The 25,589-nt window shown below is 66.9% G+C and overlaps 2 protein-coding genes across 2 annotated transcripts; both read left to right on the top strand.

Moving 5' to 3' along the window:
• Nucleotides 1-3,031: 3,031 nt before the first annotated feature.
• Nucleotides 3,032-24,705, top strand: ATP6V1B1 (ATPase H+ transporting V1 subunit B1). The gene is made up of 18 exons (XM_062574486.1): nucleotides 3,032-3,134; nucleotides 5,375-5,496; nucleotides 6,717-6,791; nucleotides 6,978-7,053; nucleotides 8,993-9,048; nucleotides 11,677-11,775; nucleotides 11,859-11,952; nucleotides 12,499-12,576; nucleotides 12,671-12,810; nucleotides 13,134-13,235; nucleotides 13,425-13,522; nucleotides 13,883-14,006; nucleotides 14,082-14,232; nucleotides 15,942-16,024; nucleotides 16,184-16,288; nucleotides 16,371-16,500; nucleotides 16,643-16,767; nucleotides 24,562-24,705. Exons 1-18 carry the CDS (start codon nucleotides 3,032-3,034, stop codon nucleotides 24,703-24,705), a joined length of 1,905 nt encoding a protein of 634 aa, XP_062430470.1.
• On the top strand, nucleotides 19,917-23,591 carry LOC134140387 (shootin-1-like). Its single transcript, XM_062575462.1, has 10 exons — nucleotides 19,917-20,529; nucleotides 20,704-20,785; nucleotides 20,984-21,078; nucleotides 21,344-21,490; nucleotides 21,776-21,923; nucleotides 22,024-22,153; nucleotides 22,304-22,353; nucleotides 22,555-22,664; nucleotides 23,317-23,376; nucleotides 23,514-23,591. The coding sequence occupies exons 2-10, from the start codon at nucleotides 20,731-20,733 to the stop codon at nucleotides 23,589-23,591; spliced, it is 873 nt and encodes a 290-aa protein (XP_062431446.1). The 5' UTR covers nucleotides 19,917-20,529; nucleotides 20,704-20,730.
• Nucleotides 24,706-25,589: the final 884 nt, after the last annotated feature.

Raw genomic sequence — 25,589 nt, forward strand, 5'->3', positions numbered from 1 at the left:
TGCTGCCAAGAGGCTCCTCCTCCCTGGCGCGCACCCCCAGACTGCAGGCCTGGCAGGAAGGGGCCAAGCCAGAGCGCAGGGACCTCCTGGCCCGGCGGGGGCCAGCAGCGGGACGCCTTCTCTCTCAGCAAGGCGCCGGGGACGAGCCGGGGCGCGTGCAATGCCCGGGCTCCGGTGCGCGGCGGCGGCGGGGACGTGCGGCCGCGTCGCTGCCCGCCGCCGGGGGGTCTGCAGGGCTGTGGAGGGGGCAGCGGCCGCTGGCCAACCCAGGCAAGCTCATGCTCAGCGTCTGCTTTGGGCGAAACTCCCCGGGGCTTTTTCCAGGGCAAAAGAAAAAAGGAGGAAAAATGGAAGCTGGAAGCAGAGTCAGGCTTGTAAATGCAGAACAAAAAACCGGCTTTAAAAGATCTTCGCATTCTGTTTTTTCTCAGAACAAATATGTTATTTTGGGAAGATGGGGAGAAAGAAATGAAAGTGATACAAGAAGCCTCCTGGAAAGACCCAGCTCTGGGGTAAAGCAAATCTCTGCCAAGGGGCCGTGGTGCCGACCGGGGCTCCTGCAGCCTCCCGCTGCTCTGGGGCTCCGTGCGGAGTAATAATAATAATATTAATTACTGCTGGGCAACACTGGGGCGAGTCGTGGGGTTTCCAGAGCCTGCGGCCGAGCCGGGTTCGGGTTGGCGCGTGCGGGGAGCCCCAGCGTTGCTCCCCGCCGCGGACTGCCGCTTCTCCCCGGGCCCCCAGGGAGGACACAGCCCTCAGCCGGAGCGATCAGCCCCTCCCGCTGCTTTGCAGGGAAGTATTTAAAATAAATGATTTTATAAAAAGGTTTCTGTGATTTTTTGTTTTGTTTTGTTTTAAATGAAGTGTTTCTATGAAATAGTATTTATCGATCGTATCACTTCTGGAGCACTTTACGGGAGCGAGCGGCCGTGTCTCGCGCGGCTCTGCTGAGCTCGGGAGGCTTCCACGCCGCAGGCGGGGAAACTGAGGCAGGACGCGGGGTTTGCCCAAGGCTCCAGAGGTCAGCGGCGGCCTTGCAGCTCCAGCTTTCCCGAAGGGTGATATCCGCAGGAATGCCCTGGCCGAGCCGGGACGGGGGCTCCGGCAGCGAAGCGTCCGCGCTCCCGCTCCTCCCTCCGGCCTCGCTCTCGCCCCGACCCTGTCTCCACCGGCACAGGCTGCAGAGCTTGGCGTCGTGAGGACATTTTTGACTGAGGTTTTGGATTCTGACAGGATGGAAATCCGCTCCCTTCCCCTCCTCGCTGAATTTATATTTATATTTATATTGCCATTCGCCACCCTCCCTGGTCTGCAGAGTTCGTGTGCAGAGGAAGCCGAGACGTGCAGACGGGCTCCCGGGCGGCCGTACCCCCCGGGAGCATTTCCGACCTGCGGCGGGCGAGAGCAGCAAAGCCGTGGGAAGCCACCGCGAACCGCCCCGCTCCAGGGAAACTCTTTTCTTGCACCTGGAGGCAGGGAAAAACCTGCCTACAGGTAGGATTCGCTGCAAATCGCCCTCCGCGCTCTCGTTTTGCTTTGGTTTCTCCTGTTTCCCTGCAGCATCCACCTCCCCCCCCCCCCGGCGAGAGCCCGGGAGCCGCCTGGGACAAGCCGGATATCCGAGGATATCTGAGCCCTGTTCTCCCAGCTCGGTCTCCGGTGAGAGGAAGCTTGGTCCAGTTCAGAGAAGAAGTGACCTCCCCGCACCCTTCAAGGCCGGGAGAGATTTGGGGTCGCTTCTGAGATGGGAAGAGCCGCTTTTGCTTTCCAAAGAGCCCCCAAAGCCGGAGACGCCTGCTCCTGCCTCCCTCCCCCCATCCAGTCGCTTAACGGCCAGGAAGGAGGGGAAAGTCCCCAACGCTGCTTTCGCAGAGGCTCCCCCGAGACCTGCCCCAAGTCTCGCCTCGCAGAGCAGCCCGGCGCGGCGCTGCTCAGCTCCCGGACGTGCAGCCCGACTCATCAAGGTGGCCAGAAACCCCCCCGCCCGCCCTCCCCGAAATACCGTATGTAAAACTTCAGTGAACGATGTGATTTCTCATGGTTTCTTATGGTTAATAAAAGTTATGTCCTGCCTCCTGCCTGCCTCCTCTTGCATCGCTTTCGGGAGCCGACCCCGCGGCAGCGCTGCTGCAGATTTCACGGTATCAGTAACCTTCCCAGCGCTGGGGTGGCTTTAAAAGGAAGCACGTTGGGCGCCGTCGTTCCCTGCTCTCCTCTGACCTCATCAGCGGCAATAAAATATACCCGTAAAATAACCGCTGCTCACTGGGTGCAGCCCCAAGGGTGGCTCAGCGTCGCCGCTGCGGCAGCCACGGGCACGGAAGGAAATTCCCGGAGGAAAAAAGCACCATGCGCCCCTCGCCCAGGCGCAAGCACCTGCGCGCAGGCGGCCCCCGGCCCCCGGTCCCATGCGCGCTGCAGCCTCGCAGGCACAGTGCTGGGGCCGCTGCTGCCGGTCCCCTGCCGGGCGCCCACCCCGGCTCTACCCCTGCCTCTAATCCCACCCCCACCTCGAGGCACCCCTATCCCCGGAGCACCCTGACATCGGGGCACCCCCATTCCCAGAGCACCACGATCCCCAGAGCACCCCACCTCCGAGGCAGCCTCATGTCGGGGCACCTCCAGTCCCAGAACACCCCCACGTTGGGGCACCCACACCCCCCGGGGCACCCCCACGTCGGGGCACCCCCACATCAGAGCACCTCCACCCCGGAGCATCCCCATGTTGGGGCACCCCTACCCCCGGGGCACCCCCACGTCGGGGCAGCCCCACGTCGGGGCACCTTTACACCGAGACACCCCCACCCCGGGGCACCCCCCCCCTCCCGCTGCCCTCCAGCCCCGCGGCCAAGGTGAGGGCCGCGGCCGGCGCTGCCGCTCGCGCTATTTACAGTCAACACGGGCTGCCCGGGCGGAGCCGCAGCCGCAGCCGGCGCCGGCCGGGTGCCGCGGGCCGGGGCCGGGGCCGGGGCCGGGGCCGGGGCCGGTACAAAAGCGGCGCGGGGCGGCGCGGCGGCCGGGCCGGGCCATGGCTGCGACGGGGCGGTCGGCAGCGCCGGCGGCCGCCGCGGCCGCGCTCCGCGAGCAGCTCCACGCCGCCAGCCGCAGCTACGGCGGCAGCGCCCGGCTCAGTGAGTGCGGGGCGCGGGGAGCCCGGGGCCGGGCTGCGGGCAGCGGGGCGCTCCGGCGGCGGCGGCAGCCCCGGAGCGGGGTGCTGCGAGCCCCGGCGCGGGTGCACGGAGCTGCGCGTATCTGCCTGGGCTGGGGAGGGGGCGGCGAGGCTGCTCTCGGGCCCGCGGGGGGGCCGCCGTGCAGGACGGGCGCTTTCTGCCCGGCTCCCGGGGTCCCGCAGCGCCGCGGGAAGGGGCCGGGCTGGCGCTGAGCGAGGTTCGTGGTGGCCGTGGGGCCAGCGTGGCAGCGGGCAGCGGATCGGGGCCGGCAGCCCCCTCCTTGCCGAGAAGCGGCCGCGTCGCTGCCCCACGTCCCCGCTGGGTGCTCGCCGGCCCCAGCACGATCCCTTCCTGCAGCCCCCGGAGCTGCGACCCCGCGGGTGCTTGCGCTCCCATGCACCTACCTCCACCAAGCTGCCCGGAGGGTTATTCGTGCGTGTGCAGCAATCGAGGTGTGCATGGAGGGGGGGGGGGAGGGTGTCAAAGTGTGTGTGTGCACACACGTGTGTGCAAATCTGCATGCAGAGTCGTGTGGACATATGCAAAGGAGACGGGGGACTTGCTGCGGGGGCGTTTGCTGAACGCTGCGTCTTCCGCCGCCCCTCGCGGGACACGCGTGTGCAGAGGGGCGCAGGCTGCGTCCGTCAAGCAGACACCCGTGTGTCTGCAGAGCTGGGGCTGCCCGTGCCGCCTGTGCGGGTCTCCCTCCGGCCGCACGCCTCTGCGCCCGTGCGTGCAGCCGGCGGGTGCTGGACACAGGCACCCGCTCGGAGCGGCCTGTGGCTGCAATCCGCCGGCCCCGAGGGCAGCTGTGACCCCTGGGGCCCGTGCACGGTGGGTTGGAGGCGTCAAGGACAACACGCCGCTGTGTTTTTGCCATCGCTGCAAGGTCACGAAGGGTGGCGAGTGCTTTGCTCAGCATCCCTGGCCCCAAGCCGGATGGCTCCGGGCGGGCAAGGCTGAGCCGAGCCGGCTGCGCCCGGGCGGGCGCCGGTTGCCCGTGTTTGCTGTCAACACGGAGAGCAGGGAGCAGCCTGGGGCCGAGCCGGCCAGGGTGCAGCGGCTCTGGCCGGGGTGGCGTGCCATGGTGCAAAACATGGGGGAGGTGGGTGCCGGCGTTGGAGGCGGCTAACGCGCACGGCCGGGCCGGCCGCAGCCCGCGGCCCCGCTGCAGCCGGCAGAGCCGGCCGGGCCGGAGGAGAGCGAGGGCCGGAGCTGCCCGCGCCGCCTGCCGCTCGGCTGGCGCCGGCTCTCCTGAGAGGCGGCAGAGGTATTAGCAGCTGCTCCCGAGCACTGCAAATCCATTAGCACGAGCGAGTGGAAGAAGCACTTACCACCTTCTGGCCTTTGGCTTGCCCCAGCTTTGCAAAAAAACAAAACAAAACAAAAAAATACCAAAAAACAACCCACCCCCCATCCCCCCAAGCAGCAGGCCGGGCCGCCGCACGTGGGCTCGGTGCCGCTGCCGCACGTGCACCCGGCGGCTGCAGGGCGCTGGCGCCAGCGGCCGATCCCGGAGGCTGCCCGGGCCCGTCGGGGACGCGGGATGCGGCGTTGCCTCCCACAGCCGTGGGAAGCGGGAGGAGAAACCTGGAGCCGAAAACACGTGGCGTGCCCAGGAAGCTGTTCCTGCAGCGGGAATCCCGGGGCCGGCAGCGATGCAGCGCTGCCGCTTGCTGTTATTCCTTCTTTTTTATTATTATTATTATTTCCCCCCCCGGTGGTCGGACACCCGTGGGCCGCCTGGGGGGAGCGGGTCCGGCAGCCCCGCTCCGTGCGGCCCCCCAGCCCGGGCCCAGGCGCTGCTTTGTGCGAGGGCAAACGTGACCGCGGCAAGGGCAGCACTTTTATTTTTTTTCTCCCCCTTTTTTCCCCCTTTTTTTTCTCTCCCCCCCCCCCCCCGCTCGGGGCTGGCGCGTTCGGTTCACGCTCGGCTGCTCGCTGCCATTCTTTGCGCTGCCTCACATGACCGTGCAGGTGTGTATGGGAACCCTCGGCCGCGGGCCCTAATTAGTGGCATAGCGCGCGGCCCCCCGCCGGGCTTTTCACGGGCCCCCGCCGGCCCCGTGCGTTTGACAGCGCTGCACAAACTGACGCGTCGCACAACGGGCAGGTTGCGGCGGGGGGAAAGCGGTCACTTAGGGACTGTCGGAAAAGTTTGAGGAAAGCTCCGGCTGCCCTTCCCGCCTTCGCGGGAGGAGGTGGCGACAGGCCGGACCAGGACCTCCTGGAGGTGACTCCAGCCTGCTCCATTGCGGCTGGACGGGCCACCAACGCTGGCTTTGTGCAAGCTGGACGAGCCACCAGTGATGGCTTTCTGCAAGTTTGCTGGGCCACCAACACTGGCTTTGTGCAAGCTGGATGAGCCACCAGCATTGGCTTTCTGCAAGTTTGCTGGGCCACCAGAGTTGGCTTTGCACAAGCTGGACAAGCCACCAGAGTTGGCTTTGCACAAGCTGGATGAGCCACCAGCGTTGGCTTTGCGCAAGCTGGACAAGCCACCAGTGATGGCTTTGCACAAGCTGGATGAGCCACCAGCGATGACTTTGCACTTCTCTGTGGCTTGCTCTGCCCTGCCTGGCCTCCTCCAAGCTCACAAGCTTTTGGGAGAGACCTTGCCCCAACCTGGAGATAGCTGTCCTGGGTGCTGGGGGCTCTGTCCCGGGGTGCTGAGCTCCTCCCAGCTTCCCTGCTTGCAAGTCAAGGTGGGAGAGGTTAGCTGGAAGAGAGAAGGAGAGCTGGGAAAGAAGTAGCTCCCGGGTCAGCACGTCCTTGCTGAGGTCCGCCGGCGGCGTGCGCCGGTTTGAACGCTGCCGCCAGCAGCCCCGCGCCGCAGGCGGGCAGACGGGCGGAAGGACGGACGGACGGATGCCCCCAAGGAGCCGGAGCCGGGCACTTTGCAGCAGAGCCCTGGGAGCGATGCCGGCCGGAGGAGCCGCCCCAGCCGGGCCGGGCGAGGGGGATGAGGGCCGCCGAGGGCGGATGATTGGAAACAATTAGTGCTTCGGTGTCGCTGGGTCGCGGCGGCTTTTGTCACCGTGGCCAATTTCCTCAGCCGGCGGCCTCCCCCTCCGGGGCCCTCCTCCGCGGCGGGAGTTAATAGTGCGTGAGCGCAGGGGCTAATGGAGATTGCATGTGACAGGAGCTGTGAATTTGGGGACTGGGGTGTGGAAAAGGCCAGGTTGAAAGACTTTCTTTTTCCTCTTTGCCTCTCGCTGCGGGCGCTGGCCTCCCCTCCGCGGGGGCAGGCGGTGCCCCTGCGGCCGGCTCGCCGGGGGCCGCGGCCACCCACCCCGCCGCGCCGCCGCTGCCTTTTTCACAACGGCTCAACGTCTTAATTATCTGAATTAGTGTTTTCCGGTAGCCGGGGCTGCTCCTCCTCCTCCCTCTCCTCCTCCTCCTCCTCCTCCTCCTCCTCCTCCTTCTCCTCCTCCTCCTCGCAGCGTTGCCTTCCTCCCCCATCCCTCCGCTCCCTGTTGCCTCTGGGCTGCCCCAGCACCCTTTTGGGCGCCCTTCACTTTTACGTCGCCCTTGGCGGAGCAGGGACCGGGGCCGCAGCGGCCCCTGCAGGCGCCCGGCGCCCCGATCCTGGTGTCTCGCCCCAAATTGGGCGTCCAGGTGGGCCCAGGCAGAGCAGTGCAGCGGGCGCAGCGCTGGGCATCCTTCCCTGCAGGATGCCCGAGCCAGGGGGTTGCTGTCGAGTTGCAGGGGGAAAAAAAACCCAAAGCCAAAAATAAAGAAAAAAAAAGGCAAGCAGCAAGGAGGTGGTGCTGCTGATGAGTCTGTGCCGACTCTGTGCTGCAGGCGCCCGAGTTGGTTCCCAGGAATGTTTTCCTGCTCGTTCGCTCGTTTTTCCGTAGCTCATGGAAAAAGCCCTCACGTGAGCTGAGCTCGTTCGCGGCGCCGGCCGCGGGTTCGGTTCTCCTCGCCGCCGTGAGGCACGCCGGAGCAAAGGTGGCCCCGTAACCGTGCCCGGCTGGGCGCCCGTCGCTCCGGCTCCTGCCTGCCTCTGGACGCGCTTCACGCTTCAAAGTTCAGCGCGTCGCTTCTCAGGACCTGCTTCCCGCCGTGGCGTGGCCACGCGTCTTCCTCCGTGGCGTGGCCCTGCTAACGGAGCCGCTGCGCGAGCCGGGCCCGCCTGGGACGTGCCCTCCAAGCTGCTCCTCTCTCCGCGTCCATCTTCAAGACTGCTTCTCTCTGCAGGGCGGTGGGTTTTGTCCCTGCCGTCGTGGCGTCACCGTGTCCGGGTCTAGCGAAGTTCCCTGTTGATGTCTCAGAAGCTTTAGCTTTCTCTCGGGTCAACATTTTGCTGGGCAGAGGTTGGATTGGCCTCGCAGTAGATGTTTTCCTTCTCTTGGATGCTGGGTTGAAGCTCATGAGATGAAGGGAGGTGTCAGGGCTGAGAACTGCTTTGGGGGGCAAGGAGGAGTGAAGCTTGGTAGTGTTCCCTGGGCCTGGTCCCTCCCCGGTCTGTCCCCATCCCCTTTGGCTGATGGAGACCCAGCATTCGAGGAGAGCAAGCCCAGGACCCCCTAGCTGGAGCTGGAGGACCGCAGCAACCCTTGGGTTAGATTTCTCCCTCTGTCCTGGGGATGTTGATGTCCTGCTGAGGACATTTCTCTGAGTTAACCTGTGCTCTCCTGTCTGTTTGAACAACTGGTGCTTTGGGTCCATCACCCAACAACCAGTCCCAAAAATGAAGGCGTGATGAGGAGAGGAAAGATGAGAGCGCAGAGCATGAGATCTTCTCCAGCGGTGACTGGAGGGCAACTTTGCTGCAAGTAAAGAGCTGCTGCAGCGCGATGAGAGCATGAGATGTTCTCCTGCATGCAGGAAACCCAGCGTGGAGACTCCCCGGGAGTCTGGGCGGCAGCAGCTTCGTTGCCTCGGTTTCCCAAGGAGAAAAAGATGGGAATAACGCTGCCCCGGAGTGGTGGGTGCAGGGCGAATCTAGGCCTGTCGGACGGACGGATGGAGAGTTTGGGGGACAGTTCAGCGGCCCAGGTGCCTGGGCAGCGCTGCCGGAGCCCTGGGCATGTCCGGCGGGAGGGAGCCGGGTGGGCCGTCATGGAGACCACCGGAGGAAGAGGAGGGCGAGAAGAAAAGAGCCCCGCGAAACCTCCCAGGGGAGGGGAAGCAGGCGAAGCAGATTTGTGAAGCCGCCGGGAAGGGGAAAAAAAAAGCAGACCGGTCGCTTTGGGAAGAAAGGAGACAAAAGGCCCGGGGGGGTCGGCGGCTTAGCGCCGCGGGGTAATTGGGGGGGGACGCGGAGAAGGCTAATTGCAGGAGCGGCGGGGCTTGGCGGGCGGCCGAGCATCTCGCCCGACGGGGCGGCGCGGGTGCCGGTGCCGGTGCCGGTGCCGGTGCCGACGGGGCTCGCCGGCCCCTCCGAGCCGCTCAGGACCGGGAGGGACGCGGAGCGGCCAGCGCGGGGGCGGCGGGGCGGCCGGGGCCCCGCGGGCTCGGCCGGGCCGGGGGCTCTTCGTGCTCTCCGGAGCCTTGCAACCCCCGGCCCCCCGCCACTGTGGCCCTATAAACCCCTTCGTTCCCGTTGCTTTTCCCGGCGTTCAGCTCCGCCGGCGGCTTCCCTGCCTGCGGCTCGTCGCCGAGGGCCGCGCAGGCGCCTCGGAGCGGGCGCATCGCTGCTGAGCACCGGTCCCTCGGGATTCTCCGGGACGGTTTTCTCGGCGCAGGACGCGCAAGGTGCCTGGAAGCGGCTGCCTGGGGGCCGAGGCGCCGCGGGAGGATTTCCCGGCTCCCCGCCGGGCGCTCGGGGCCCGCTGCCTGGCCCCGCTGACGCCGTGTCCTTCTCCCCGCAGCCTACCGGACCGTGTGCGGCGTCAACGGGCCCCTCGTGGTGCTGGACAACGTCAAGGTAGGCGAGCGAGGGGGGAGCGCGGCCCTCGTGCCCCGTCCCCCGGGCTCTGTCCCCTCCTCTCGGGGCGCCTGGGCCGGCGCCGAGCTCCCTCCTCCGGACAGAGGCTGCAGCAGAGCCTCTTGCAAACGGCAGCGGTGGGTGTGAGGGCACACATGGCCGTGCAGCGGTGTGTGTGCATACGTGCCTGCACGTGCCTCTGTGTGTGCGTATGTGCATGCACGTGCCAGTGTCTGCATGTGTGTGTGCGCAGCTATGTGCATGTACATACCTGTGTGAGCATGCATGCAGACACATACCTGTGTGTGCATACATGCATGCACATGCCTCTGTGTGTGTGTGCATGCACACAGGTGTGCGTGCATGCATGTGTGTGTGCATGAGAGAGCATGTATGCAAGCATACGTGTGTGTGTGCATGCACTTGAACATATGTGCATGCACAGGTTTTTACACATACACGCATGCACATGGCTGTGTGCATATGTGCATGCATGTGTGTGTGTGTATGTGCATGCATATGCCTGTGTGTGTACGTATGTGCATGTATGTGCATATGTGCAGGCTCATGCATGTGTGTGCGCTTGCATACATACATGCACGTGTGTGTTTATGCTTGCATGTGTACGTGTATGTATGTGCATGCATGGCGTGTGTGTGTGCATGCATTTGTGTATATGTACATGCACATGCCTGTGTGTGTGTATGTGCATGCACATGCATGGGTGGGTGCATATACACACATGCAGCTGTGTGTGCGCATATGTACATGCGTGCACATACCTGCATGCACATGCATGGGTGCATGTGTGTGCACACATACATTCATGAACATGTCTATGCATGTGTGCATACATGTATGTATGTGTGTGCATATGTGCACGCACTTGCATGTGTGTATGCATACCTGCATGCATATGCACATGTGTGCATATGTGCAGGCGTGTGCATTTGTGCAGGCATGTGTGTGTACATAAACTCATGCACATGTGGATATGTGCATGTGTGTGTGCGTACATGCATGCATATGCCTGTGTGCGTGCATGCACATGCCTGTGTGTGCATGCATACATGCATACACATGTGTGTGTGCTTTTGGGGCACGCATGTGTATGTGCGCGTATGTGCATGCACATGCCTCTGTGTGTGCGTAAGTGCATGCACATGCGTGTGTGTGCACATACATACACGCACATGCTGGTGCACACGTGCGTGCAGACTCACGTGCGCCTGGCGGTGCGTGTGCCTGGCCCCTGCCCGCGCCGGGGTGCACCCGGGTGACCCTCCGGCCAGCCCGGCGGCGTTGCTGTGCGGTGAGCGGCCGCTGCGCCGCCTCCGCTGCGCCGGCCCCACGTGCAGCGCCCCGGGCGGGGAAGCACGTTAACCCGCGGCACCCAGGGCTGCTCGGGCCCCCCGCGGCCCCGGGACGCCCCCTCTGAGCGGGGTGCGCGCCCAGGCACGGCGAGCGACGGCCGCCCCAAATCCGCACGTCTGCGCTTGCACGGAGCCCGGGGGGAAATTTCCCTCCAGCACCGGTGTCGGCCGGGAAAAGCAGAAAACGCTGTTGGCGCTTTGGCAAGTGGCCTCTAGTGGAGACGGCCTCCGCGGCCGCCGGCGCTGCCCGGGCGAGGGCGATGCCGATGCGCGGCAGGAGCGCGCGGCCCGGGCGCTGTCGCCCTCCCGCATCCCGGCCCTGAGCCCCTCTCTCGCTGCTCCCGCGCGTGGGGATGATGACAGCGCTCCGTCCTGGCGGGCGCTTCTGCTGCCCTTTGCGCCAGGACCTTTGGTGAGGAGCTGAAGTGCAAAGTTCACAGCACCGGGGGCTGAGCAGGAGTGGGGATCTGAGGGGCAGAGAAGGCGACTGTTGGCTGGGGGGCGGGACTGGAGCACTGGAGCAGGGTGTTGCACCAGAGCAGGGTGCTGTGCTGGAGCAGGGTGCTGCACCGGAGCAGGGTGCTGTGCCGGAGCAGGGTGCTGCACCAGAGCAGGGTGCTGTGCTGGAGCAGGGTGACATGGTGGAGCAGGATGTTGCACTGGAGCAGGATGTTGAACCGGAGCAGGGTGCTGTGCCAGAGCAGGATGTTGTGCTGGAGCAGGGTGACATGGTGGAGCAGGGTGTTGCACCGGAGCAGGATGTTGAACCGGAGCAGGGTGCTGTGCTGGAGCAGGATGTTGTGCTGGAGCAGGGTGACATGGTGGAGCAGGGTGTTGCACTGGAGCACAGTGTTGCACCGGAGCAGGATCTTGCACCAGAGCAGGGTGCTGTGCTGGAGCAGGGTGTTGCACTGGAGCAGGGTGCTGTGCTGGAGCAGGACGCTGCACCTGGAGGTGTGCAGAGCTCCAGCCCGGCGTGTGCATGGGGCAGGGGGGCATCCAGGCCTTCGCACCCATTTCCTCCTCCTCCTCCTAACGCTGCCGGAGGGCGCGTGGCAGGATCTACCTCCCCGTCTCCCGCTCGGTGCCGTCCCTGGGCCGAGACGGCGGCGCAAGCGCCGAGGGCAATCCCACCAGCGCTGCCGCCAGCTTCGGCGGCGAGAGCCGGTGCCGGGGGGGGCCGGGGGCCCCATTGCAGGAGGGAAGCCGGGGCCGCGCTGGGGGCTGCTGGCACCCCCTCCGCTCGCCCCTCCAGTTCGCCCAGTACGCCGAGATCGTGAACTTCACGCTGCCCAACGGCACCAGGCGCAGCGGCCAGGTCCTGGAGGTGCTGGGCTCCAAAGCCATCGTGCAGGTGAGCGGCGCGGGCACGTCGCCGGCGCACGGCGCCTCGCTGCTGCCCGCCGCCGCGCCCTCGGTAGCCCTGGGTCCCCGCAGGTGTTCGAGGGGACGTCTGGGATCGATGCCAAGCAGACCTGCTGCGAGTTTACCGGGGACATCCTCCGGACGCCCGTGTCCGAAGACATGCTCGGTAAAGCCGGCTGAGGACGGAGCGTCTCGGTGCACGGACCGCGCCAGCACGCTCTCTTTTTGCTTTGCCGCCCAGTTTCCTCCCTGTTCTCCCTGGCGCAGCGCAGGACGAGCTCCTCAGGAGCCCCTGAGTCCAGCACCGCCGGGGGAAGGCAAGGGCTGGTGGCTTGGGTGGCATCAAGAGGTCTCTGGGGACCTGGGTGCTCCTCGGTGTGTCACCCATGCTCGCTCCCAGCTGGCACCAGTGTGCACCCAGGGATGCCCAGTGCAGCACCCAACACGGCACCTGGTGATGCGCAGCACGGTACCTGCTCGTCTGCACCCAGGGATGCCCAGTGCAGGAACTGGTGATGCCCAGCATGGTACCTGCAGCAGTTGGGATGTTGCCTGGCACCCTTAGGTGCTCACTATTTCTAGGGTTTGCCCCCAGAAAGCCCCGGTGGTGCTCCAGGCACCTGCTTCGGCGTGAGCTGGAGGCACCAGAGAAGCGCCCTTGCCCGTGCCCGGCGCTGCCCTGGCCGGTGACGAGCTGCGTCCCACTTTGCAGGTCGAGTCTTCAACGGCTCGGCGAAGCCCATCGACGGCGGCCCGCCGGTGATGGCCGAGGACTTCCTCGACATCAACGGTGAGGCTGGGCCCGCCGGCACCCGGCAGCCCGCGCGCTCGCCTTTCCCTGCCGGGGCGTTGGGGCTGGCTCGGCAGCTGCGTGCGTGCTGCAGGGCAGCCCATCAACCCGCACGGCCGCATCTACCCCGAGGAGATGATCCAGACCGGCATCTCGCCCATCGACGTGATGAACAGCATCGCCCGGGGCCAGAAGATCCCCATCTTCTCCGCTGCTGGCCTCCCCCACAACGAGGTGGGTCGCCAGCGATGGGTGGCAGGGTACAGCAGCAGAGTTGGGCTGCGGTGCTGGCACATGGCATGCGGTCTCTCCCCCATCCCCACACTCGTCCCCATCACCGTACCGATCTCCACCCATCCCCATCTCCATCCCCGTCCCCATTTCCATCCCTGTCTCCATCCCCATCCCCATCTCTATCTCCATCCCCATCCCCATCTCCACCTGTCCCCATCCCCATCCCCATTCCTGTCCCCATCTCCATCTCCATCCCCATCCCCCTCTCCCTCTCTGTCTCTGTCTCCGTCTCCATCCCTGTCCCTGTCCCTGTACCCCTGCAGATTGCTGCTCAGATCTGCCGGCAAGCTGGCCTGGTGAAGAAGTCCAAGGACGTGATGGACTACCACCAGGACAACTTTGCCATCGTCTTCGCTGCCATGGGGGTGAGTCACCCGTGGGGTCAGGGCAGCAGCGGCAAAGCCATGGTGCTCGTGGTGCTCTGGGCACGGGGATGCAGCCAGGGCCAGGTTGGGGGACGTGGGGCGCACCCCTGTCCCCGCTGCCGCGGCCTGGCTGTCCCAGTTTCACTGTGCGTCAAGCCACCAGCGGGCCTTTCCTCCCGTGGTGGGCAGGTGAACATGGAAACGGCCCGCTTCTTCAAGGCGGACTTCGAGGAGAACGGCTCCATGGAGAACGTGTGTCTCTTCCTCAACCTGGCGAACGACCCCACGTGAGCAAGCCCGGCCGGCCCGGCACGCTGCTCTCCTCCTCCTCCTCACCCTCCTCCTCCTCTTCCTCACCCTCCTCCTTCTCTTTCCCCTTCTCCTTTCTCCTTCTCCTTCTCCTCCTCCTCCTTCTCCTCCTCCTCCTGCCTGCTGAGCACCGGGTCCAGCGCCGGTGCCATCCAGGCTAAGCGTGGGGGGCGGCACGCGGTGCCACTAGCGGGCTGCCGGGGCGGTGCCGGGCGCGGGGACCGCGAGGCTGCGGCGGCTGCGCTGCCCCCGCGCCAGCCCTGCCCTCGGCGCCGCGAGCCCCGACTCCACGGGGATGGCTGGCACCCGGCCGGTGTTTTCCCCCCGCCGCCGTGCAGGATCGAGCGCATCATCACGCCCCGGCTGGCCCTCACCACCGCTGAGTTCCTGGCCTACCAGTGCGAGAAGCACGTGCTGGTGATCCTGACGGACATGAGCTCCTACGCCGAGGCGCTGCGGGAGGTCAGGGCGCCGGCGGGCCGGGGGGCTCCGCCGCCCCGCGCCGCCCCCCGCGCGTGCTCACCCGCCGCCCCGCAGGTCTCGGCGGCCAGAGAGGAGGTGCCCGGGCGCCGCGGCTTCCCCGGCTACATGTACACTGACCTGGCCACCATCTACGAGCGGGCGGGCCGCGTGGAGGGCAGGAGCGGCTCCATCACGCAGATCCCCATCCTGACCATGCCCAACGACGGTGAGCGGCGGCGGGGGCCCGGGGCCGCCCGGCAGCGGGGAGCGAGCGCAGCTTGGCTGCTGCGAGGGAGTTTCCTGGGATCTCTCGGGGTTTTGGCTGGGCAGATTTGCAGCGACGTCCCCTGCCTTGTCCCCCGCGAGCAGGGTCCACCCATGCCTCCCTGCGCGCAGCAGTACGCTGCCTTGGGATGGAGAATGTGGTTTGGGTGACTTCAAAACTGGGCGTGTGTGTGCATGCGTGTGCATGCATGTGTACACACCTGTGTGCACCCTTTTGCATGTGCATGCATGCCTGTGCGCACATGCGCACAGCTGTGTGCATGCACGTGTGTACAATTGCACGTCTGTGTGCATGCATGTGCATCCATGCAGGTGTGTGTGTGTCCATGTGTACACATGTGTGCAGCACATGTGTGCAGATGTACGTGTCTGTGTGCATGCAAGCGTGCATGTGCATGCACACCTGTGCGCATGCATGTGTTCACAGATGTGCACTTACATGTGCGCACAGGTGCGCATGCCTTTGTGCATGCATATCTGCTCGTGTGTGCATGCCTGTGTGCATGCATTCATGCACACATTTGTACATGCATGTGTGCACTGGTGTGCGTGCCCTTGTGCGTGCATGTCTGCTCACCTGTATGCATGCCTTTGTGTGTGCATGCATGCGCAGATGTTCGTGTCTCTGTGCACAGGCAGGCATGCACGGGTGCACCTGTTCACACCCACCTGTATGCACGTGTGCAGCACATGCGCGTACATGTATGCACAGCTGTGCATCTGTGTGTGCACAAGCGTGCATGCACGTGTGCCTGTGTATGCATAAATGTGGGCACGCTTGTGGGCACCTATGTATGCATTTGTGCACGTGTGGAGGCCTGAATGCATGCATGTCTGTGCACATGTCTGCATGCCTCTGTGTGTGCCTGTGCGCATGCCTGCATGCATGCGTACATTAGTGTGTGTGTATACATGTGTGCACAAGTGTGCATTCCTTTGTGCATGCATATCTGTTCATGTGTGTGCATGCATGTAGAAATGACTGCATGCATGTGTACATGTGTGCATGCAAAATTGTGTGCATGTATGCAGACATTTGTGTGCGTGCCTGTGTGCATTCCTGCATGCACAGGTGTGTGCATGCACATGTGCATACTGCTGTTGGCATGCATGTGTGCACAGGTGTGCATGTCTGTGCACATACATGCGTGCACATGCATATATGCTCGTGCATGCATGTACATGTGCGTGCATGCCTGCCCCAGTGTATGCATGTGCGCACACAGGTGTGCATGCATGGGTGCACAAGTGTGCATGCATGAAATCTCAGTTGTGCATGCAGTTGTGCATGCATGCTTGCATGTCTGTGCATGTATGTTTGTGTGTACGGCTGTATGCATGTGTGCAAGCTGTGTGCATGCAGGTGTGCACATGTGTGGGGGACTGTGTGTGTGCTTAGATCTGCATTCCTGTGTGCATGCTTTTGTGCATGCATATCTGCTTGTGTGCGTGCCTGCCTGTGTGCACAGGTGTGAGTATACACATGTGCATTCATATGCACACAGCTGTGTGCATGTCTGTGTGCATGTGCATGCACACATGTGTGCAATGCCTGAGTGCACAGATGTGCATGCACTTATGTATGCTTATGTGCATGCACGTGCGCACACCTGACTCACACCATCCTGTCCCCCGCCCCCCCCCCCGCAGATATCACCCACCCCATCCCTGACCTGACCGGCTTCATCACGGAGGGGCAGATCTACGTGGACCGGCAGCTCCACAACCGCCAGGTCTGTGCCGGGCGCCCAGCGCCGCGGCTGCGGGGGCACCGAGCGATGTGGGGCAGGTGGGGCGGGCTCAGCGCCGCGGGCCCGGCCTCGCCCCCCCCCCCCCCAACACCCGGTGCAAGGGGGCTGGCGTCGCCCGCTGAGCCCGCCCGCGCCCCACAGATCTACCCCCCCATAAACGTGCTGCCCTCCCTGTCCCGCCTGATGAAGTCGGCCATCGGGGAGGGCATGACCAGGAGCGACCACGGCGACGTCTCCAATCAGCTGGTGAGCGAAACGGGGCCGGGGCGGGGGCCGGGGCGGGGGGCGCAGCCGCCGCCGGGCGCCGCGGCCTGACGGGCGCCCGCAGTACGCCTGCTACGCCATCGGCAAGGACGTGCAGGCGATGAAGGCGGTGGTGGGCGAGGAGGCGCTCTCGGCCGACGACCTGCTCTACCTGGAGTTCCTGCAGCGGTTCGAGAAGCAGTTCATCGCGCAGGGTAGGGCCGGGCGGCAGCGCGCGTGCGAGCCTGTGTGCGCATAAATGTGTGCACGCGTGCGTGCGACGCGTGCCTGCGTGTGCGCACCACGCGTGTGCGCGCACGTGGCCGCGCGCCGGTGCTCTCACGGCCGCCCCGCCAGGCCCCTACGAGAACCGCAGCGTCTTCGAGTCCCTGGACATCGGCTGGCGGCTGCTGCGCATCTTCCCCAGGCAGCTGCTGAAGCGCATCCCCGAGAGCGTCCTGGCCGAGCACTACCCGCGCGAGGCGCCCGCCGCCGCGCCGTGACGCCCGCCCCGCGCCGCCCCGCGCCGCCCCGGCCGGCCCCGCCGCCTCCCCCAATAAAAGCGGTGCAGCCGCCCCGAGCAATCGCAGTCCCGGCGCTCGTGCCCGTGTCCCGTCCCCACCGCGGGGTGGGTTTCCCCGCTCCGCGCGCGGGAGAGTTTCGCTTCCCCCCACCCCGGGGTCGGGTGCGCGGGCGGAAAGCCGAGCAGTGCCGAGCGGCTCCGCTGAGCCAGGGCCATGGATTGGGCTGGCGAAAGTGTGAGACCGCTCGCAGGTGAGGTAGGGGACGGGGGGGGGGGTGGTCCGTGGCCATCACCGGGGCCTCTGGGCGAGTTACGGCCGGGCAGGCACGTCCAGCGCCCGAGCCGGGCTCCCGCCGGCGCGTTGCGGTCTCAGCAGCGGAGGAGGTGGGATTTAGATTCCCGAGCGCGGTCCCCACTGGATTAGACCCGGCGTGGAAGGGGTCCGAGGCGGGTGCCGAACTCCCGCCGGGGCCCGGGGGTCGCTCTGCCCCCGCCGCTGCCCGCGAGCTGGAAGGCAGCCGGGTGCCCGACCTTCCCGCCGAGCTCCTGGCCCCCCAAGGGCGAGGGGCTCCCGGGCTCGGCCCCCCGGCACCGTGGCCCCAGGGCAGAGCCTGCTCGATGCAGGGCGTTGGTGGTGCTGGGGCAGCCAGAGAGCGGCGCTGGGGTCCCTTCGCTCCCCGGGTAAGCCCGGCGTCTCGGCCGCAGCTCCCCACCACCGCTTGCACCTTCTGGGCCTCCTAAAGCGGCTCCTTCCGATGCAGCCGGCTGAGCCGGCGGGGCCGAGCCCCCCTCACCCCGGGGAGAGCGCTGGCACCGCGCGGGAAAAATACGTGGTGTGTGTGTGTGAGAGACTCGCTCTAGTTCCCTCTTCGGCTCCCTGGAGCTTTTCCACCTTTCTTGGTACCTCAGAGCCCCCTCCCCACGCAGAGACCCCCTGGTAGTGGTGGTCACTCCAGAAATGGCCGTGGGGGGCCAACCCCCACCCGCAGGCAACGGCCAGGGCCCGGCACGGGCAGATACGCCGCGGCACGTCTCCAGCCTCCCGCGAGACGCAGGGCCAGGGCTCCCGGGGCGGCAGCGGAGACCTGGTCTTTCTCGGCCCGTGGTGGCATTTTCCTCCAAAGACTGATGGTGACCAAAGCCCGTGGTGGCTCTTTGGCCAAGGGTTCCCACGGCAGCGAGCACCAGAGCATGACCGCAGACCGTCCGGAGCGTGGCTCCTTCTGCTCACGTGGGAGCTGCTGTGCAAACAGGTCACTTCACGGAGGTCTTGGGGACGCTCCTGGCACGGAGTAAACCAGCCCCTTACTCCTGCCCTTCGTCTACGTGTCCGTCTGCAGCTGTTTGTCTCCTCCAGGACTTCACCCTTTGGCAGCTCAGGTTCTTTAAGAGCCTTTGGTGAGGGGCCACCCCGAGCCAGCGGCTCCAGGCCACCAGGAACAGCTCCGGGATTTCACCCCCAAGCGGAAGCAGGACGTTGTCCGAGCCTGGCGGGTTTTTCTCCTCCGTGACGATCTCCTCCGCTCCGCTTAGACCAGTCCTGCCGCTGCGCCCGAGAGCCCCCAGGGAACCCCCCGGGATCAGCACGGCGCTTTGCTCCCCCGTGCTCCGACCCCGTCCGAGCGCCCGTCCCCTCGGAGCAGCCCCCTTGCTCCAGAGTGGGGCTGGCGGCCGGGAACCTCCCCGGCTCGCACAGCGGGGCTGAGGTTTGCTTTTACGGATGGGGCAGAAAGCGTGGAAAAGGCAGGAAAGCAGCCACGGGTCGGGGCTCGGCACAGGGTGGCCGCGGTCTTGGCTCAGTGCTTTTCTTCCTAAGCTTTTGGCACCCGGCAGGGCCCAGGTTTGCCCTTCGCAGGCGCCGGGCACCCTCAGCCCCTGCCGCCCGCGGCGCCCGCCCGCGCTCAGCACCTTCCCCGGCTGCAGAGCGGTGCGGTGAGCCGCCGGCCGGGAGGCGGCTGGGCAAGGCAGGGCGAACATGCCGAAAAACACCCCCGGGTTTCAGCCTGCAATATCAGCTTTCAGTTCCCCTGCAGCTGTCCTGGAGTCAGAAAGCAATGAGGAAGAGGAGAAGGAGGAGGAGGAGGAGGAGGAAGAGGAGGAGGAAGGAGAGGAGGAGGAGGAGGAGGTAGAGGCAGAAGGTGCTCTGGTACGGGTACCTGTCCCAGGCTCGCGTGCTGCATCGCTTCCTCCTCCCGCCCGCGGGCTGGGCTGAGCCGCGGCGCTGGGGGCGCTGGGGGCGCTGGGGGCGCTGGGGCCGCGGCGGCGGGCTGGGTGCGCGCTGGGCTCCCGGGCGACGCTGCTCTCGCCTGGCAGCGCCTGGCCCTGCTGCGGGAGGTGGACGAGGCGAAGGAGAAGCTCTCCGAGTTCGAGCAAGGTGAGCGCGGCGGGCGGCTCGGCGCCCCCAGCTCCCGCTTCCCCTTCTGCCGGCTGCGTCACGGCGAAGCCCCCGTGCAGGGTCTCCCCGCTCGCCGAGCCGAGGAGCCGCGGCGGGAAAGCCCTGCCGGACTCCCGAGCCCCGGCTCCCTCCCTCGGCAGCGTCACAGGCGCTGCTGCTGGAGCTCTCGGCGCTGGAGACGGAGTTTGAGGTCGAGCGAGCGTGCCGCCAGCAAGCCGAGGCGTACGCCGCCCAGGTGGGGCCGGCGGCGCCCCGGGCTCGGGCTCCGCCGCGTTCCCCGGGGGGCTGCGTGGGCCGGGGGCAGCCGCCACCCCTCCGGCGCTCCCCGTCCTTCGGGCCCGGCGCTCGCCGGGCGTCCGGAGCCGGCAGCCATGCGGCGGTGAGCGGCTCCAAGGCGGGCGCGGGGCCGACCGCCGGCGCCGCCGGGCCCCTCTCGCCCCCCCAGGTGAAGCAGGAGAACGTGAAGCTCCAGCGGCTCAGCCGGGCGCTGCTGCCCGAGGACGCGGCCGGCGCCGGGGAGCCCGGCCCGGACCCTGCCCGGCTCTACGGGCAGCAGCTCCGAGGTGAGACGAGCCGCGGCTCCCCGGCTCCCCAGCTGCCGAGCCGCAGCGACGACCCCCCCCCCCCGAAATCAAGCCTAAACCAAGCACCGCCGGGCAGGCAGTAAGCTCAGCAGACCCCAGCGCGGCTCCGCGCCAGGGCGGGTGATTTGGCAGCCAAGCCGCAGCCCCCGGCCCGCCCGTCTTGGCCCCGTGTCACCCGAGCGCAGCTCGGTTTGGTCCTGCGGTGTCACCTCGTGCCCTGGCCTCAACGCAGCTCAGGCAAAAGAAAAGTGATACTAGGAAAGACAGAGGAAGTGAAAATGCTGCTGCCCAAACTTCTGCTTTTCCATCCGCTTTTTCCACACTCAGAGTTTCTGCGGCCTTTGCTGCTGCAGCTGACTTGCCCTTTGGATTGGCTCAGCGCTGGGCTGGGCTGGGGGCATCACTCCGCTCCAGTGGTAACACCCATCCGGGGAGCGGGGAGCTTCGAGCAAGGCACGTGGGGAGGGCCGGGGTCTTCCTCCAGGAGCAGTCCAGCCTCTGGCATGTGGTTCCCATAACCCGGTCTGGGTCCATCCCGTGGCGGGGAGTGGGCCGTGGGCTTTGCTGCATCCCCCACACCCGCGGCGAGGGGCCGACCCACCGCCCCCCTTTTTCCACGCCGTTTCTCCCGCTTTGCCTCCGAGACCTGCAAGAGAGGATCTCCCGGCTGCTGGCGGAGAAGAAGGACCTCGCGGCCGAGGCCCAGGAGCTGCAGAGGTGCAACAGGGAGCTGCGGGAGCAGGTAGCGGCCGGCAGCCCCGCGCCGCCCCGGCCCCCGGGCAGCTCCCGCCAGCCCCAGCTCCCAGCTGCTCCCTGAGCCATGTGCTGTCGTTCCCGGGCTCCTCTGGCGACCGGGCCGGGGGGGTGCCCGGGGGTGCCGGTGGGACCCGCTGGGCTGAGCCCATCCTGCCCACAGCTGGAGCAGGAAAGCAGGGAGAAGGAGATGCTGCGGGCGGCCCTGGACAGGGACCAGCGGGCCCTGAAGTCCTTCAAGAGAGGTGAGCGGGAGCCGGCAGCGCCGCCAGCGCTGCGCCCACTGCCTCCCAGTGCAGCCCAGTGCAGCCGCCTCTGCGAACCAGTGCAGCGCAGCAGGCTGCAGCCCTGCAGCCGTGCCGAGCCGCCAGCGCCGGGGCTCCCCCGTCCGTGTCGCTGGGGGCCGGGCGCCGCTGAGCCCCCATCGCCGTCCTCGCCGGCAGTGTCCCGGATCGTCACACAGGATTACTGCGAGGCCGTGCAGCAGCTGGAGCTGGAGCAGGAGCTGCGGCTGCACGCCGAGGCCTTCGCCCACCAGGTACGGCGGGGCGCTGTGAGCAGAGGCCGGCGGGGGGCTGGGGCCCCCCTGCAGCACCCCTGGGATGAGACCCTGCACAGAGGGATCCTTTTTTGCAGCCGGCAGCTGAGCGAGGGAATAAGCAGCCTGGGAGCTGTACCCTGGGGTGGGGGAGCCAAAACCCAGCGCTGTCGCTGCCGGCGCAGAGCAAGGGGCATTTCACCACCCAGGGCGGGCGGATGGGTGGGGGGATCCATCCCCATCTCACCCCCGGCGTCTGGGCCAGATGCTGGTGGAGAAGAAGGAAGCCAACAGGCAGAGCAGCATCCTTCTGCAGAGCGGGGGGCCCAACGCGCAGCTCCTCCGGGCCCTGGAGGACATGGGCAACCTCACGCGCATGCTGGAGGAGGCCAAGCGGGAGCACCAGCTGCAGGTAAGGGGCTCGCGGCTTTGCCCGAGGCTCGCTCGTGCTGGTGTGAAATCCGATGGGTAGCTGCTCACCGGGCGCCCAGCCTGGAGAGCCCTAAGCAGTGCAGGACGCTGGTCCCTGCAAAGACCTCCGGCGGGGCTTGGTTGCCCCCCTCGAGCCCGCTCCCTCCAGCAGCCCTGCAGCCTGCCATGCTGGGTAGTGGCCCAGGATGCTGCACGAGGGGTGGTGTAGCCGGTCAGGTGCAAGCTCGGCCCCGCGTCCTCCGCGCTCCCGCGCCTGCAGGTGAAGGCGCTGGAAGAGCAGCTGGAGACGAGCCCGCGGCAGGAGGAGCTGGACCTGGCCCGAGCCGCTCTCGCCGCCGCCGAGGAGGAGAAAGCACAGTTGCGGCAGCAGCTGCAGGAGGCCCAGAAGCAGCTTGCAGAGCTGGAGAAAAAAGGTGGCCGGATGCCCGCAGTGTCCCCAAGCGGTGGCCCTCGACACCCCTGAGGGACCCTGCAGCGCTCTCACCACCCGCCCCCGCCGCCTCCCCCTTGCAGTGCGGGCGCTGGAGGAGACGCTGCCTGGGGACCCGCCGTCGCGGCCCGACCCGCCGTCACCGGCTGCGCCCGCAGCACCGCCGCCGCCGCCACCGCCGCTGCCGCCGCCGCGACCTGCTGTGCCTGCGGAGTAAGCGCCGGCCGCTGTCCCCGCTCGGCCCCGGGAGCCCCGGAAGCGATGCTGGGGCAGGACTTTCCCTATTGCGTTTTGCTGCCCCTCGACGGGGTGACAGCAGCGGTTGGTGGGGGATGCGGGTTCACGTTCCTCTTTCCCCCCCAGCCCGCTCTCGGTGATCCGGCAGAGGAAGGGGCTGGTGAAGGGGAATCGCGGTGAGTCCTCCTGCCGGCCGCCCCCGGGGGTCCTGCGGCGGGGACGAGGGGGGCAGGCCGGACGGGACAGGATGGCCAGCTCGGGGGGTGTCGGGGCGCGGGCACAGCGGGCGCAGGGCCGGGCAGGGCGCCGGGGGGTCAGGCTGGCGTCGCCCCCGCGGAGGGGGCTGCGGGCCCCAGCGCCTCCCTGCCCCCGCGCAGCCGAGCCGGCCGCCGAGGACGTTAAAGCTCGAGCCGTGCAGGAGATGATGGAGCGCATTAAGAGCGGCGTGGTCCTGAGGCCGGCGAGGGGGCGGGCGCTCCCGGGCCAGGTACGCCGGGGCCCCGGCTCGGCCCCTCCCGGCCCGGCCCGGCCCGCCCCGTCCCCGGCCGGGCTGCCCTGTCCCCGCCCCGGCCCGGCCCGGCCCGGCCGGGCCGGCTGCTCCGCTCCCGGCAGCGAGCGGCGGCTCCCTGCGCGCCCCGTCCGGAGCGAAGGGGAGCGAGGAGGGGGGCTCGCGGCTCTGCAGGGGGCCGGGGGGTTGGGGGGCCGGGGGTTGGAGGGCCGGGGGGCCGGGGGTTGGAGGGCCAGGGGGTTGGGGGGCCGGGGGGTCGGAGGTTGGAGGGCCGGAGGGTTGGGGGGCCAGGGGGTTGGAGGGCCGGGGGGTTGGGGTGCCGGGGTGTCGGGGGTTGGAGGGCCGGGGGTTGGGGGTTTGGGGGCCGGAGGTTGGAGGGCTGGGGGTTGGAGGGCCGGGAGGTTGCGAGGCCAGGGGGTTGGGGGGAAGGGGGGTTGGAGGGCCGGGAGGCCGGGGGTTGGAGGGCCGGGGGTTGGAGGGCTGGGGGTTGGGGGTTCGGGGGTTGGAGGGCTGGGGTTTTGGAGGGCCGGGGGATTGGGGGTTAGGGGGCCGGGGGGTTGGGGGGCCGGGGGCCCTTCGCCCGGCGGCCCGGCAGGACGCCCCGGCGCCTCCCCCCCGTCCTCCGCCGCAGGGCCCGTCCGCGGCCGCCGGCGAGCGGCAGAGCGCCGCGGTGGAGCTGCGGGCCGTGCTGGTGAGCGACACCCTGCTCCCCGCCCGCCCGTCCGTCCGCCCGCCCTCCCCCCCCCCGCCCTGCCGCCTCCTCGGACGTCCCCCCCCGGTGCAGACAGACGTCTGCACCCGGCAAAGGCCGCGGCGCCTCTGCGGCAGCCCCGCGGGCTGCGCCGGCGGCGGGTGCCCGGGGCGGCCGGACGCCTCCAGCTCGGCGTGGCCGCTGTCGTTCGCTAGGGCCCGGCGAGGCGGAGCGGCGGGAGGCCGAGCCGGCGGGCGGGCAGCGCCCGCGGCCCCGCCGGGCAGCTCGAGCGCGTCCTGCAGCGGCGGCGCAAGGCGCTGGACGCGGGCGGCCCGGGCCCGGCCCCGCCGCCCGGCGGCCCGGCCCGGCCCGGCCCCGGCGCCGAGGGGACCCCCGCGGGCGGCGCGGCCCCGCTCGGCGACGGAGCTGCGCCGGTGTCGGGGCGGCGGCCGGCGGCCCGGCGCTCCGGGCGGAGCGGCTCCGCGGCGGAGGAGCGCCGGATGCCGGAGGGGTTGGCTCCCGGTCCGCGGCGCCAGGCGAGCTGACGGAGCGAGCCCGGAGCACGGTGCCTGCCGTCCCGGGGAGGGGGGGGAGGCCTGAGCGAGACGGGGCTTTGGGCCAGACCCCCTCCCCCCGAGAAGGGGCCGAAGGAGCCGCGTGCCAGAAAAATCTCATTCACCCGTGCCCTGACACCCGCTTCCCTTCGGAAACGCCGGCTGCTGAGTTTTGCCTTTTCCCCGCTACCGCGGCTCCTTGGCTTTTCACGTCAAAGCCGTGCCTTCCCCCGGGACATTAACCTGCACGAAGGCAGCAAAACGCGGCCCAGAAAGCTTAGCTAAACCCAAACCAGAAGAACAGTTTTGCTTGTGGCAAAGGAAAAAAAAAAAAAAAAAAACTCAAAAAACCCCCCACCCCCCTGAGAGCCGGCAGAGACACCAGCGCAGCGGCGGCCGAGCTCTGCTCCCTTCCTGGGGATCTCGGCGCCCGGGGGGAGCGGGGCAGATACTGCCCAGAGGAGAGGAGCGTTTACACGCGCGGGACGTTCGCCGCTAAACCAGCAGCGAGGGGAAGCGGGCTCAACGCGGACGCAGAGCCGCTGGTTCTAGCAGCCTCGTAAAGTATTAAACATATATATACGTATGCAAAAGAAAGAATCATTTTTAACTCAAACAATCCCATTAGAAGCTTAAAATGCAAAATTTGGCATTCGATTCCCCCCTCCGCCCCCCGAGCACCTTTGCAATGGCCGAGACGGGAAGGGATTCACGGAGCTTCTCCCCACCCCCCTGCATCCCCCTGTCCCCCCGGTCATCCTTTTTCAGCCTCTAAACAGCTGCTGAAGCCAAATGTGTGAAAATCTTGTAATGAGCGGTCAGGGTGGGTAAACGCCAGTTTTGAGGACAATCTGGGCGTTTTCAAGCAAAGGAAGCCCAGTGAGATGCCGCTCTGCAAAGCAGCTGGTGAAGGGCACCTGGGCTGGTGGAGCTGGAGCCACGCTACGGGTGAAAAAGGGGGTATTTTGGGCAAAGCTGCAGCAGCCCGATGTCCCCGGTATGGTCCCAGCGTGGACACCAAGGTCGGCTGGAGCCACCCCGGGGCCGGGACCGCTCGCGCTGCCTGAGCTCTCCCTCCCGACTGGGGAAGGCATCCTCCGTGCTTCCTCCCAGTAATTAATTCTCTTGTCCCGTTAAAAATTTATGCCTTATTTGTAGTCAGAATTTATGTAGCTTCCACTTCCAGGCAATGATCTCATTATGCCTTTTTGGGCTAATTGAAGCGCTGTGTGGTGTAGGAGTAAATACTCCCGTTCTGCTCGGATGGCCCAAAGGAATAAGGCCATGCCACAAAAGCCGTCGGATGGAAGCCGCTCTGCTGACCACCGCGTGCAGCCGGAGAAAGGAAGAGCTTTTTTGTCTGTAAACCCGGCGAGGGGGCGAACCCCTCTGCAGAGGCCGTCTCTGGGGCCACAGGACCCGCTCCGCGCAGGTGGCCACTGTGCAAGCTACATTTCGCCTGCTTTTTTATACCGTCTCTTTCTCATTCTTGAAGGTCTACATGACTTTAACTGAAATATTTAAGGCCAGAAGCTTATCTCTCTAATTATGGAACATTCCTCATCCCGGCCTTTCGGTTCTCTAGACGCCCGAAGGACGCCATGCGGAAACGAAACGCTGCTTGCGCGAGGCACGAGGTTGGCAGCCCGAAGGACGGAC

This window comes from Rhea pennata, chromosome 4 (assembly GCF_028389875.1).
Source record: "Rhea pennata isolate bPtePen1 chromosome 4, bPtePen1.pri, whole genome shotgun sequence".
NCBI lineage: Eukaryota > Metazoa > Chordata > Aves > Rheiformes > Rheidae > Rhea > Rhea pennata.